Source organism: Apaloderma vittatum, unplaced genomic scaffold, assembly GCF_000703405.1.
Source record: "Apaloderma vittatum isolate BGI_N311 unplaced genomic scaffold, ASM70340v1 scaffold9882, whole genome shotgun sequence".
Taxonomy (NCBI): Eukaryota; Metazoa; Chordata; class Aves; order Trogoniformes; family Trogonidae; genus Apaloderma; species Apaloderma vittatum.
Genome location: NW_009704150.1, coordinates 50,767 through 64,028, shown reverse-complemented (window position 1 = coordinate 64,028; position 13,262 = coordinate 50,767). Strand labels below are relative to the sequence as shown.

General features: G+C 46.5%; 1 protein-coding gene across 1 annotated transcript in view; it reads right to left on the bottom strand.

The window, feature by feature from the left end:
- Positions 1-13,262, bottom strand: part of LOC104270530 (potassium/sodium hyperpolarization-activated cyclic nucleotide-gated channel 4-like) — a gene marked incomplete at its 5' end in the record, with an annotated part of 96,918 nt that overhangs the window by 32,895 nt on the left and 50,761 nt on the right. The window contains one exon of the mRNA XM_009864923.1: positions 5,311-5,472. Within this exon, the coding sequence (XP_009863225.1) occupies positions 5,311-5,472 (162 nt within the window). The remainder of the gene's footprint in view (positions 1-5,310; positions 5,473-13,262) is intronic.

Here is a 13,262-nt window from a genome sequence, read left to right as displayed (position 1 = left end):
GCCATTTATGAGGAAGCTTGCCAGTGTTTTGCAGTAATTAGTCATCCAAAACTACTACATCCAGTGTCACTGAGCCCCTGTAGCCTGCAAAACCACTTCTGGTTCCCTGGGAACTCTACACTTACAAGTCACAACCCCAATTCCCATCAGCAGCACGGCTCCCTGTGAGGACAGCCTGCTTCATACCAGGCTGAGGAGATCGCTGAGTAATGACAGACCAAGGAGCTGGAGGAAAACATGGAGTGTTTACAAAGGAAAAAAAGTCATGAGCAATGTGGTCTGCGGGGAGAAGAGATCAAGGACTGCTGAAAGAGAGCTACTCGCGTGAAGGAGAAACTTTTCAGAGCAATTACCTTTAGGACATAACCTCCGAGCTCTTTGAGCATCTGAAAAGAGCAGTGGATCCTCAGGACACAGGCTATGCGATGACACTTGGCTTATAGGTCTCAGTATATCTTTATTTGTTAGGTCTGTTCTCCACTCATATGTTTCCCACAGAACAAGCAGGAAGGTGAAAAACTTTTAAGCCAGACTAGCAGTAGTAGTTGCCAACATACTGCGGACACAAGTTTCCTAGTGGCATCATGGTGCCTTAAACTGGTAAGAGCTTTTTTCCATAAGAGCCATACCCCTATACTCAATATACCACTATGCCAGTCCCCACAGTGGGAGGGTTGTACTACTTCAAATATACCGGAGTGGCAAAAATGGCCCATTAGGGTAGGTAAATGAGGCCTTAAACTGCAGAAGGAAAATGACTCCTCGTTAACCAAATCTCAAAGCAAGCTAAAATGGAGCTACAGATCTGCGCTTGAACAGAGTCAAGACGGATCTTATCTCAGACACATGCCAAGCACTAAGAGCATTTGCAAAATGGAGTTAGAATTACTTTGAAGTGGTTTCTCAGACTAGCTTGTTTTTAACATCCACACTGGCAGTACTACAAGGGTTTCTCTGGGATTACTGTCTGGACTGCAATGCCTCTGCTCAGATCCACCCTTGAATACTTGGAGACACCTTCCTGGAACTCTTCAAAGGCAGTGTTGGGTTCTGCAGTACCTCACAGAAGAACCCAAAGAAGCAGTATAGTATCTTATAATATGTTCTGGGTCTGATGCACATGTGAGTCTTCCCAGTTGAACCCTCAGTGGAAAAGACTAGAGAAAGAGAAGCAAAGACATGGAAAAGTACCAGCAAATTCTTGGAGTAGAGGCTTAGTCCATGGAACAATGTTATGCTTGACTTACACCACTAACCTTCCACAGAGCTGCCGGCAGTGAATGGGCATATTTCAATCTTGGGAACTACATTTATCTCTGCAGTGATCTTACCCGGCCACTGTCACTCAGGGTTTGCACACCACTTAGGTCCAGCTGTGAAATGGCCTCCCCTGGACAACACTGTAACTGCGGGCTGGGAAAACAGACCAGATCCAGTTTGAAGGAAGGGCACACTACCTGTGCAGGGGTCGCCCTTGGCTCCTGGCTCATAGCCTACGTGAAGCAGCCCTACCCTTGCTGCTCCTTGACAGATTTTATAAAACGTGATAACCTATCCTACAACTTGGTGTGCCTGCTGAGTGAGGGTGAGAGGGATCTACTGGACTAGAGGGTTGGAGGAAGTCAGGAATCCTGCTCTCTCTTCCACAACACAGGTTGCATTCGTTTCTCATCCTCCTTTCTATCAGCAACACTACAAGAGCGTGTTGGGGGGCAGGGAGGGGTGTTTAAGCTCAAAGGAAAGCTACTCTCCTTCTCTTGGTAGAAGGGGAGACGATTAGCATTTCCTATGCAAGGTCGCTGCATTTGACATGGGGATATTTGCCTTCCCTGCAGGGTTTATCAGTTCAGCACAATACCCAAGAGAGCGAGGCACGTGTTTCCAGCAGCTTTTGGGTCTCAGCAGAGCTCAGATTTCTCTGATGAGGAGCTGCCAGGCAAGGGTCTTGGGGAGCTACTGCTGCCCGCACACATGCTGCTCTGCAGCTGACTCACTAGTGCTTCTCTTTTTAATAAAGTGCCCTGTAGGGAAGCTAATGCTGAAGCCCCTGGGATTGGAGCTGAGCAATTAATACTGAAAATATCCTTTCCTGCCATTTCAGAGCCAGTTCAGAAAGAAGTTACACAGAGACTCACTCCCTCTACAATCGCTAAAGATGAAACATGGTGCACATAGAAAAAACTAAGATGAATTGGACCCAGGGATTTACTGAGCTCCTGATATAATTTTGCTAACACCAGATCCTTCATAGGTTCCCTGGAAGAGGAGCAAACCTTCAGGAAGCTGATGGAAAGGGATGAATCTTTTTTCCCTCCTGCCTTGGAATCAGAGCTGGTTTTACAGAACGCCAAGAGACTAAGTGGGAAACCGGAGTGGTGGAAGACCAGCAATAGCATACTCAAGGAGAAAGCCTTCAAAGCATTTGGCACCTCACTTTCAGCTCCCATTGGCTGTGGCAGCTTCAGAAGATTCCTTCTTTTTCCTACAGTGGTTTCATCACAGCTTTTTGGCTCCTGTGTGTAATCAGGAGAGTTATGCACTGAGTATATTTATCTCCTCTAAGCTGTGACCAGGTCAGTACAGAATGTCCCAAAATCCAACCTATGAACTCTGTCACAGACAGATGCCACCCTGACCTCCCACCACCCAACTCTGCCCATCACAGCACTCAAACAGAGCCATTCTGGAAACTACCATCAAGATCTTGGCACCTAAGTCTGAGAACAGCCCAGACCACCAGTTTCTTCTTATTTCTTGACTTTGCAGCGTCTCCTATTACTTCACTACAGACTCTTAAGTAATTGTTGCTCTAATCATGCCCTCCACATTCATCACAGGTCCCAATGACACATCTGCAAATCTTGTCAGAAGATTAAAGGACAGAACCTTATTGCAAGAATAATCTAGCTGATTCCAGAAGAACTAATTATTCTCTTTGTTAAAAGTTCTACAATCAAGTTATTTTGGGGCTGCCATTTTTTTCTACAGCTTCTGGAGTGGAAGCCACCTGAACTATATATAGGTGGGGCATATAACCATCTCTCTAGTTCTTTATCTCAGCTTCCTCTGGCTCCATTTCTGAGACAGGCACTGAGATAATACCTTTTTTCACCTTTATTAAGTGGAAAAAGTGAAGGTGATTTACTTGCAGAGGAGAAGCAGAAAAAAATCAGAAGAGGTAAGTTTAATTCCCGGCTTCACAGGCTTGCAAAGCTGGAAAGATCAGTACTGCGGCATGAGTGTTCGCTCTGGGAAGAAATTTTTTACCCTGCTTCTCCCGCAGACTCTACTGAGCCCTCCTGCCTGTGGGATGCATCCTCACCACCTCCCCTCAGTCTTGCTGCTAAAAAAGGTCCCTAGGCTAAACCTTTTCTTCCTCTGTCCTGTCTCCTGCAACCTTTCAAGACCCTATCCCTTCACTACAGAGTTACCTTGATGGTCATTTATAGGCTTTGATTGTAGTCTGGCCCAGGTAACTCTTTTTCTAGATTACATGAATTTAGCTTTGTTTCCCTCCTCATCAGGGTCTGATCTCCATATGTTTGAGGCTCTTTATTCTACTGGGTTACACAAGTGGTCTTTTGGTGTTACAGCTGCTGAGTGGAAAGGGTCCAAGAGTCAATTTGTATCAGCTGGTGCCATGCACTTGTGCAACCTGCTCAGTACAGCTCAAGGTCTCTCAGACTGTTTTAGATACCCACCGTTATAGTATTCACTTCTCCTCAGAAGCACCTGGGGAAGGAAAACTCTCTGAGCCTCCCATCTGATTTGTCTGAGAGAATAGAGTTGGGAACTGGACCCAGGTGTCTTTCAGTCAATGCTCCAGCCACTGGATTACTCTTCCTCTCGCCATGTGCATGTGTCACTGATAGTTACCACGTTCTGTCGAGGTTTTCCACAACCAGCAGCCCTGGTTGTTTTGACTCTTGAGGTCACTCTGCAGCTTGTGTTGCAGCTCTCACTCGCTGGCCTTTGAGCCAAGTACGCCACTCACACTTGTAACTCTGCAACCCTAGCTTTCACCTCTTCCCCCGGGGTTGAATTGGAAAAGCTAATAGAAGTTGCTGCCATCAGACAGCAACCTCCACCCAAATGTTACGATAAAGGAAACATGGTTCAAATCTGCTGCTCTGAAGCGGTCCTGCAAGGGCACCACAGCCAAGTCACTTCATCAGATGGGGATGATTTCTGTCTGATCTGCCCTGTTCTTGCATTGCTCCCACCACATAAATACTAAAAAGGCAGCATCGGAGAAGATAAGGCAGCTGCTGCATGAGTTGCTTTGCTGCAGATAAATAAAGGGTTCTAGTCTCCAGAACTGTCAGTCTGGCACCTTTCAACAGCAAGAAGTGAATGATTATAGCAGAGGGAAGAAATGAATAAATAAACACCGAACAGACGACTTTTTCATGGATGCTCACTCTTCTTAGGCATGGGCAGCGTGTGCCCAGAGCTCCGCACGTGGGAGGCATGGGAAGTTGGCAGTTCTTTTATACATTTTACATTTGTTCTGTTCTGCCCGAGTGCCTGATTATTATTATTTTTTAAGAAGAAATTGGCTGGGGGAATCTGGAGGTTAAGAGCTGCAATAAGAGGCAATTTTTTAAGCTCTGTCAGTTTTTGCTGCTTAATCAACTGGACATTGTCCCTTTGAATAAAAGATCCTGAATTCTCAGCGAAACAGTTGAAAGGTACTGTGAACTCCCCCCGTGCATTTACCATATGGTATAAATCTCCCTCACAGCAAACAACAGAGTGAGCAGCACAGCCTGGGAAGTTATTGGGAAGTCTGGCTACTGATTCCATGACAGGAGGCTGGAAGAGTCTGTTTCAACCCCAGGCAGAAGCGTGCACGATCATATTGACCCTTCAAGTGGGTATGGAGCAGAAGGCTTACCAGTTTCCTTGGGACCAGTAACGAAAATTACGGAGCAGACCCAGCCATGGCTCTAGGACCCTCTCTGCCTCCTGTCTTTGGCTCAGTAGGCCCAGACCCCCGCACAAAACCGTTTCCCTTCGTGCTCTTTGCGGTTTCCTGCCAGGAGGGGGAGCCTGACTCCTGCCTTCTGCTGCAGGCAGCCCGCAGTAGGCTCTGCTGGGGCTGGCTCCTGCTCCGCAGCGCTGAGACCGTCTCCTTGCAGAGACTGCCTCAAAGCAGCCTCCATGTCCAAAGTGGAGGAAGGCTCTAGAAGGAGGTGGGGGCAAACGGGAAGCTGGGGGATGCCACGTTAGCGCTGGGAGGTCGATGCTGAAGTGGTGATACTGCAACTGAGGGCCTGGGTTTAGGGAACGAGCCGGGCAGGCACTTACCACCATGCGGTTGAGGGACACCCAACAATCGTCAGGGAAGTCCTGCAGCATAGGCACCAGGAACTGGAGGCAGCCATCCCAGTGACACAGCAGCAGCATCATCCCAATCAGGTTCACAATCCGCACCACCGCGCTGGCCAGATCGTAGGTCATGTGGAAGATCTGCAAGGGGCCAACAGGGAGCAGATGAGATGGCAGCTCCCCAAACAACCAACCCCACATAATTAGATGCAGTATCAGGGTCAAGAACTTTGCTAAAGTAACAGAAAAGGCTGCATCAGCTCAGCTCAGGTCATTCGCAGTATGCAAGCAGGACCAGCTGAAAAATACATTAAAAACCAAAATACAAAATCACAATCATTCACCCCCTTGCCCTTTGATTTTGCCTTCTAATTTACATTAAAAGCTCCATAACTCATTTTAGAAAATCAGTTGGTTACAAATATTTCTGGAATGTCAGCCACTCCCCAGAAATAAACTCTATCATTACATCTTTTTAACTGCAATGCCCTTCTTTGATTTCTGCTCTTGCTGAATATATGCTACACACTGACCCAGGGTGGAAGCTGTCTTTGTACTGCACAGCAGATGCAGTCTCTCCAGGTATCGAATGTGAGAAAGAAAGGCCTAAAACTCAGCAGAGACTTCTAGAACAGGATCTGAATCAACTATTTTCTTGTGTTTCTTGTATTCTGCTGCCATACCAGTTCCAGTCTTACGTGTATGTGGGCATCGAAAAGGGAAACATTGCAGAGCTGTACATCAGGAAACCCAGAAACCCATAAACAGGTAACAGCAACCACACCTCTGCAGTCGGTTCTCTAATGCAAAGGGAGTCTATGGCCACGTTGTCTATAGTCCTCTACCCTGGGCTACAGATCCACTTGGGTTTGATTTTCCCTACCTTACAACACGCCACAGCGAGGAGAGATGGGCTCTGGAGAGCATGGCTGGCCCTGTGTGGCTCAGCACAGAGGCCACCTTCTGACCTCTTTTGCCATTAACAGTTCACAAAGAGAAGAGACCTTCAAACTGTCACTGGGCGATGGTCTGGATTCAGTGAGGACCAAACACGTCGTCCTCACAGTGTGCTGGCTTCCAGCTAAAGAAGCCTACTGCATCATCCTGAAAACAGAGACCCTGAACACATCTGGCATCCTCTCCCACCGGCTGTTGTGCCACCAGTGCGATCTGTGAGAGAGCCGGTATGGACGGAAGCCTGACAGCCATGCCTCAGCTCGACATTTCCTTGGGGATGTAGCAGGATTAACCGTCAGTTCTTCCAGTGTAAAACAACCCCATAAAGGCAGAAAATTTTTGTGTTGCCTGATCTAGTTGAGAGGCGTCCCTGCCCATGACAGGGGGGTTGGATTAAATGATCTCTAAGGTCCCGTCCAGCCTAGGCCATTCTATGATTCTATGATTCTGTGAAAGGAATCACAGTTGGTCAGTTCAGCTGCCTAAATCAGCTCATCGCTCTGCTGTCAGCAGTAGTTGTTCAATTTGAATGCCTGTTTCCACACCAGATACTACTGCTTCCTCACCTAATCAGGATGCTACAAGGTCATACACAATGAGACACGCCGGCATGCTCAATCCAGACTAGGAGAGAGCCACAGCAGAATGCTGGAAACCAAAAAGGATAATGATTTGGATAACTGCTTCTAAACTCCATTATTTCTGCTGCATCCAAGATGCAGCTGGAGTCCACAGCATCACTGTAGTGTGAGAAAGGACATTGTAGTGAAATTTCTGGGCTGAAAAGAAGAAAATATCAAAAAATTCAGTATGAAAGGCTGTTCTAGGAAATCCAACTCTCAATGCTGACTCAATAGGTCAGTATAAAAGCTGAGGACATTAATTCATAAAGAATAATTCCAACTGGTTTCATCTTCTTTTTTTTCTTCCATTGCAGAAATGATCATTCTCATTTAGACAACCCAAAGCAAATCCAGCCTATCTGAGTGATAGCCACAGGCTACGTTTTTAATGAAGCCAGAGCAGCAGTTGACAGAAGGATCTCTGAATGGATTTTTTGCATCACCAGGGTTTTAACAGTGCTAATGACTTTTCCTTTCCCACCCATGTGTGTTTTTCAAAGAGCTCCATCCCTCCTGTAACCCAGGGAACTCCAGACAGTGGCAAGGAGGAAACCCTGTCAGATTTAGGAAGTGCCTTTCTTCCTTTCATATATTAAAAGCAGAGGGAGAAAAAACAGAGGGAATGAATGGTTTAGGAGAACCTTCAGGATATGGAGCTTCTTGTATAACAATTAGGATCTATTCTAGCCAGGCTAGGGCAGAAAGCCTTTATTCTTTGGTGCACCTCTGAAAAACAGAAATAAATGTGTTTGCTTCTGCCATTAGGCCCCGCTGCACTAGTAACTCATGCATTTGCCAGCAGCTGAGAAATGGCAGCTTTGTGCAGCGCGTGTGTATGACTTAGGTCTCAGGTCTTCCCTCACCACCAGGTCACCACCCACCACATAACCCTCCCACAAGCGCAAGATGCAGTGTTGAAGCACAGAAGGGAGGAAAGCCCTGTCCCTGTATTAACAGCAGGGTGTACCTGCCCCTGCAGTGAATGGATGTTCATCTACATTACACAGGGGTGGATTCAGCTCACCTACTTTGGACCTTGAGATCTAGACTCTGTCGTAACAGTCACTGGATGGAAACGTGCACCCCAAGGGTGACACATCTGGCTTGTGGCACTTGTTCACCTGAGAAGGAGATGCTCTGCATCTCAGGAATTCCTGTTTCTCTCTGCTGCCCATAAAGTAAGCCTAGATAATGAAGTCCAACTGTAAATATTTGAACTGCAGGTGAGACAAATCCAGTAACAAATGTCAGGAGTTACCAGCTCATGCCCACTCCTTGGAATACATTTGATTTCACATGAAAGAGAAAGACAAGAAATACTCACTGTGCAGCACACGGGAATAACTGTGAAGGGGTGTAAAGGAATACCTTTCACTGAGAAGAAACTCTTACCATAAGTAGGTGCCTGCGTTGCAGGGAATACTAACTCAAGTAGTGTGCTGGAGAGTGTCTAAGCCAGTGCCGCAGTGCCCTAAAGCGGTCTATGGCTTGCCATGGAGAGGTAGGGAAAAAACATTCTAGAATTGCTGGTCCAAGAGCAGAGGAACACGAGTGGTAAGTGGAATCTCTCTGGTTTCCATCGTTAACACTTGGGGCTTTCTTGTCCTGTTGTAACACAACCCAGACTAGGTCTCAGAGCATCACACCTCCTTCTGCCCCTGGAACTGCTTGTGCTTTCTGCCTTTCTGCTGCCTCTGATTTGGAAAAAAGGAGCGAGGAGAAGGAGAAGGACAAAGCATGGATTCACACTTAAAAGTGCCTCTTTGCAAGAGTATTCTCTGATAGAGCTAATATCTCTATTTCTTGATCATCGAAAACAAGCTCTGTCTTCAGAATTCTTGTTATGAAGTCAGCTCTGTCCTTCTAGCCAAAGGACACCTTGCAACACTTTCTGAAAGGACAGCTTGGGAAGTGGAAGGACCAAAACCCTCCTCAACAAAGTCATCTCTAGTCATGTAAGAGCTCCATGTTGGAAATCTCACTTATACAGAACAAGCTATGAGGATTCTATCAATATGAATCTAAAACCTTTTTAGCCCCAGATAACTTTGCACAGTACTCCTCTACCAGCTCTGTACTGCAGCAGGATTCCTCTAATCTGATCACTTGAGCTGGAAGAAATCAAGGACACCTTGGAGAAGTGGAGGCCTAGCTCCGGCAGCGAAACAAGGGCTTTGACTGAAATCGAAGTTGTATGTTTAATTAGGCGTCTTGTTTTATGTTGGCACACAGCTAGCTGTGGCCATCCAAACCAACAGGTCGCATCAGTTTGTCTGTCTTGTCTGTCTGTCTGTCTAGGGCTGTGGAGGCTGGACTGCCTCGAGAGACTCCGAGAGGACAGGGTGGGTGAGCAGTGCTCTGCAAAGGAGTAAGCTCAGCCCAGGCTCGCCCCACACCAGCCCTGCCAGGCCTCTGTCCTGCGCACAGCTCCCCAGTGTGCCAAGCCCTGAGGGCTGGGGTGTGATGGCGCATCCCGGCTGGGTCCATAGGTAGCAAGGCACTATGCTCAGAACAAACGCGTTTTCCTGAGGGTCTGGGGCACACGAGGCAGGGGCATGCTACAGATTCTGTTTGGAGACAACAAGGCTGAGCCGGAGCCCAACATCCTGTGAGAGAGAGCTAACAGCACCCACACTCGCTCAGCTGAACAGTATCTCCACACAGAACTGACTTCCATCCACAGGGTTTATGAACAGATTCTGCACTGCAGGAAAGCAGTGAAACTGTTTGTTGCTCTTCACTACCTCTACTAGCAACATAGCAGTATATCTGTAGCACTGCATCCAAACCTAGAAAGCCTGCTCATCCTGAGCCAGTGCCTCTGCTGAGGATACTCTGTACCCACACCATGGTTAATATACAGCTGCGATAAATCCCCTGCGGATAATCAAGTAGCTGTGACACTGCTCCAGCTTAATAGAAAGCAAAGAATTTACTGTTAATTTATGGCTTAAAAAACCCAAAGACCTTAAAATGAAATACAAGTCACAAAAGAGAATCAAAACAGTATCACATGTCAGTCTGAGTCCTCTAAGGTCGGAGTTAAGGTGGTTCTGCTGTGAGGAAACACGTGTTTACTTACATTTAAGAAGAGTATTTGTGGACTGTGGGGATGAAAGTTGATATGTCTTTCACTCTTCCTTTCTTTACTTGGCTTTTGTAGATAACAGAGGTAAAGATACTTTTTCCTCATAGAAGCATTAGCTGCCTTTTCAAACCAAAGTGTTAATCTCTTGATATACTGGGGATAGGTGGTTGCTGTGAAGAGCTTTTCTGAGCCTAAAATACTGTTAGACAGATTACTGCAGGGTGGTTGTACTAAGTCCCTGCCTGCACCATCAGCTACGGCATCTCTGCATGTCACCTATCGAATCACTTAGAAAAACTGACTGGACAACAGTCAAGCTCTTACTCATTCTGGCCAACAGGCGAACTGAAGGCAGCTCATCGAAAAGCCAGTGGTTTTGCTCCTTTAGGGATCACTACCACAAATCAGTGCCAATTCTTGTGGTAAGGGCCTTCTCCACACTCTGCAAGTGGCTTGACTCACTCAAGTCACGTAAGAGGGGAAGGGCTTGGGAGCCTCCTTGGGGGCTGAAACGAGGGGAGAGACAAACAACAGGCAGAACTCGCAGGATGGGCTTCCCCCAGGAGGAAAAATCCGCTCCAGGCACACAGCATTATGCACATTAGAGCACCGAAGCGTGGAAGCCACGAGCATACACAAGGCGCGCACAGAGCCAAAACCCCTGAGCAAGTAAGACACTGTAAGGACACACGGAGCTGCGAGAGAAAGCGCAGCTCCCCAAGAAATCCAGCCTGTTGAGTAAACCCACACCACTGGGAAACACAATGTTTCAGAAAAGCAATACAGAAGATCTCAGCCACTGTTTTCCATCTCCTAATGCTGCTACGGAAAATGCATCATCAATCCCTTTACCTGCTCCTTCCTCAACTTCCTAATTATTTTCTCAGTGATATCATGTTTAACCTGTGCCAAAACATAAGCAAGTTTTATTCCAAAAGGTTTGCTGTCTTGAGTAAGTCACAAAGATATTAACTCTGAATTTCTGTTGCTCAAGCTGGCCTGCTGAAAAGGGGCTTAGTTTAGGCAGAAAATTTCTGAGAAGGAACTCAGTTGGGCTTATTTACCACTTCACAGTGTACTGTGAAGCATGAGTCCCTTACGAAGGATCACCTTTTGGGCAAGGCAGCTTTGGGCTGTGCTAATCACAATGTGCTTGGCAGAAAGGCACGATGGTATGGGAGGAGGGAAAGCTTTGGGATCCAGATTGTATTAGGACAACGCTGAAAGCACCAGCCAGCGCTGAGCAGATGGACCGGAGATGGTAAGTCATCTGTGGTGCACAAATGCATCTGCAAGCAGTGTGCAGATTCAGGGATGCGCTCAACAGTTTGAGATGGTGTGGGATTTGGGTTTGCCTGCTTTTTGCTGTGCCAGCAAGGAAAGCTATAGTCAGAAGCTCAAGTTTTAGATGAAGGCAAGAACTTGATTCTCTTTTTATGCTTGCTTTGCACCAGATGACATAATCAATGTCAGTAGAGTTGCTGATGTTGCCTTGAATCAGTGCAAGAGGAGAATAGGGTCCATGATTCATTAGGTTTAACGCTCACCGGGGAAGATATTGTGAAGTGTGCTTGTCTCAGGGCTGACCAGAACAGTGAGTTTGAGGGAAGTGTACTGAGTGTCAGGTGTTGAGTGAGATATCCAACTACATTTTACACTTACAATAATCCATTGCACTGCAGTTTTCATCTGAAGGTCTCAAGAGACTTGGATGACATTAATCTGGAATGCTTCAGTATCTTTGGTGAATGTGTGATCTCCATTATTCTAGATGGGCAAAATGAAGCAAATAAAAGGGAAAATCCACTTGCCAGAGGATACCAGCTCTGATCTCCTGCTCTAACCACTGCCCATGTATTGTGGCTACTAACTAGAGCCCCAGGAGGTACCCTTCATGTTCAGGAACAGTCACTTCAGCACCAAGACAAACCAGAGTGTGTATGTGCAGGCAGGGCAGGGAGAAGCGAACTTGCAGTAGCCTGGTGCTGTCAAAGCTGCATGAGAACATGATGCAAGCCTGCAAGCCTCCATTTACTCCTGAGATGATTTAACTCTTCCCAGGCAGCTCACTTCTGGCTAATGAAAGTTATTCTTCAGGTAGGAGCTGAGGGGCCACAGAGAGAGAAGAGCAGAAAGTTGTGGAGTCTCCTTCTCTGGAGACATTCAAAACCTGTCTGGACGCGTTCCTGTGTGACCCACTGTAGGTGATCCCGCTCTGGCAGGGGGGTTGGACTAGATGATCTTTTGAGGTCCCTTCCAGCCTCTAGCATTCTATGGTTCTGTAAAAGCCCATGTAAATTTTTTTTTTTTTAAAAAAAAGCATATTCTTGCCTTCTCCCTCAGAGACTTGTGTCTACTGGAAAATATTTACAGCAGAGAAAGGTGAAATTCTAGGACTAATTAGCACCAAGAAAGCTGACATAAATGGCAGATGTTTATAGATATATATAAACCCCAAGGATCCTGGCACCACTACGTGTTTTGCCTCTTGCACTCTCAGAGTTGCAGTTGTCATGCCAACAGCCCCCCTTCCCCTGCCCATGCCACCATTCCTAGCCTAGACTTTAATCTTCATCATTTTAACAACTTTTGTCACCACGGCAACATGACACAGACTTTTAAAAATATTTTCTAGCACAACTCAAACGACTGTCTTTCCTGCATGGTTGTCTTTAAGGCTTTAGGAAAATACACTTTGGATTGGATTCTGCCTCCAGAGAACTGAGCTTTAAGCCTCCCATGGGTGCTGGCTCACAGGGAGAGGAGGTGATTGGTGTCTCCAGCATGGAGGGACAATGGCATTTCCATCTCCCAGGGAACATGTCCCAGAGCAGGAACACAAGGGCTGGGGCCAGGGTTTTCACAAGAACCTCTCTGAGTTTGGAGCAAGCCCATTTGCTTTTCAATAAGGCTTATGTTCTCATACACCTACAGCTCAGGCTTTCAACAGTATCTCTTGATATGGTTAAATGTCTTTGGGGAAAAAAAAAAGAAAAAAGAAAAAAAATCAAGCCCCTAGAACTGTAAGTAGGTTAGGTGTCTCATTCTCAGTAGGAATTAGATATCTTACCTGCCTAGGCTTTTTTTTTAAATCTCTCATGGCTCTTATCTGCATCTTGGGGAATTGTAGTTCTTCTGAGAGGCTAGCAATGAATCACTTCTGGAACTAGGTCATGGGCTTTTTTGGAAGTTTTAAGAATGGCCACAGTCATCAGGCAAAAGGTCTGCCTAGCTCAGTAGCTATACATAGATATGCCTAGGGA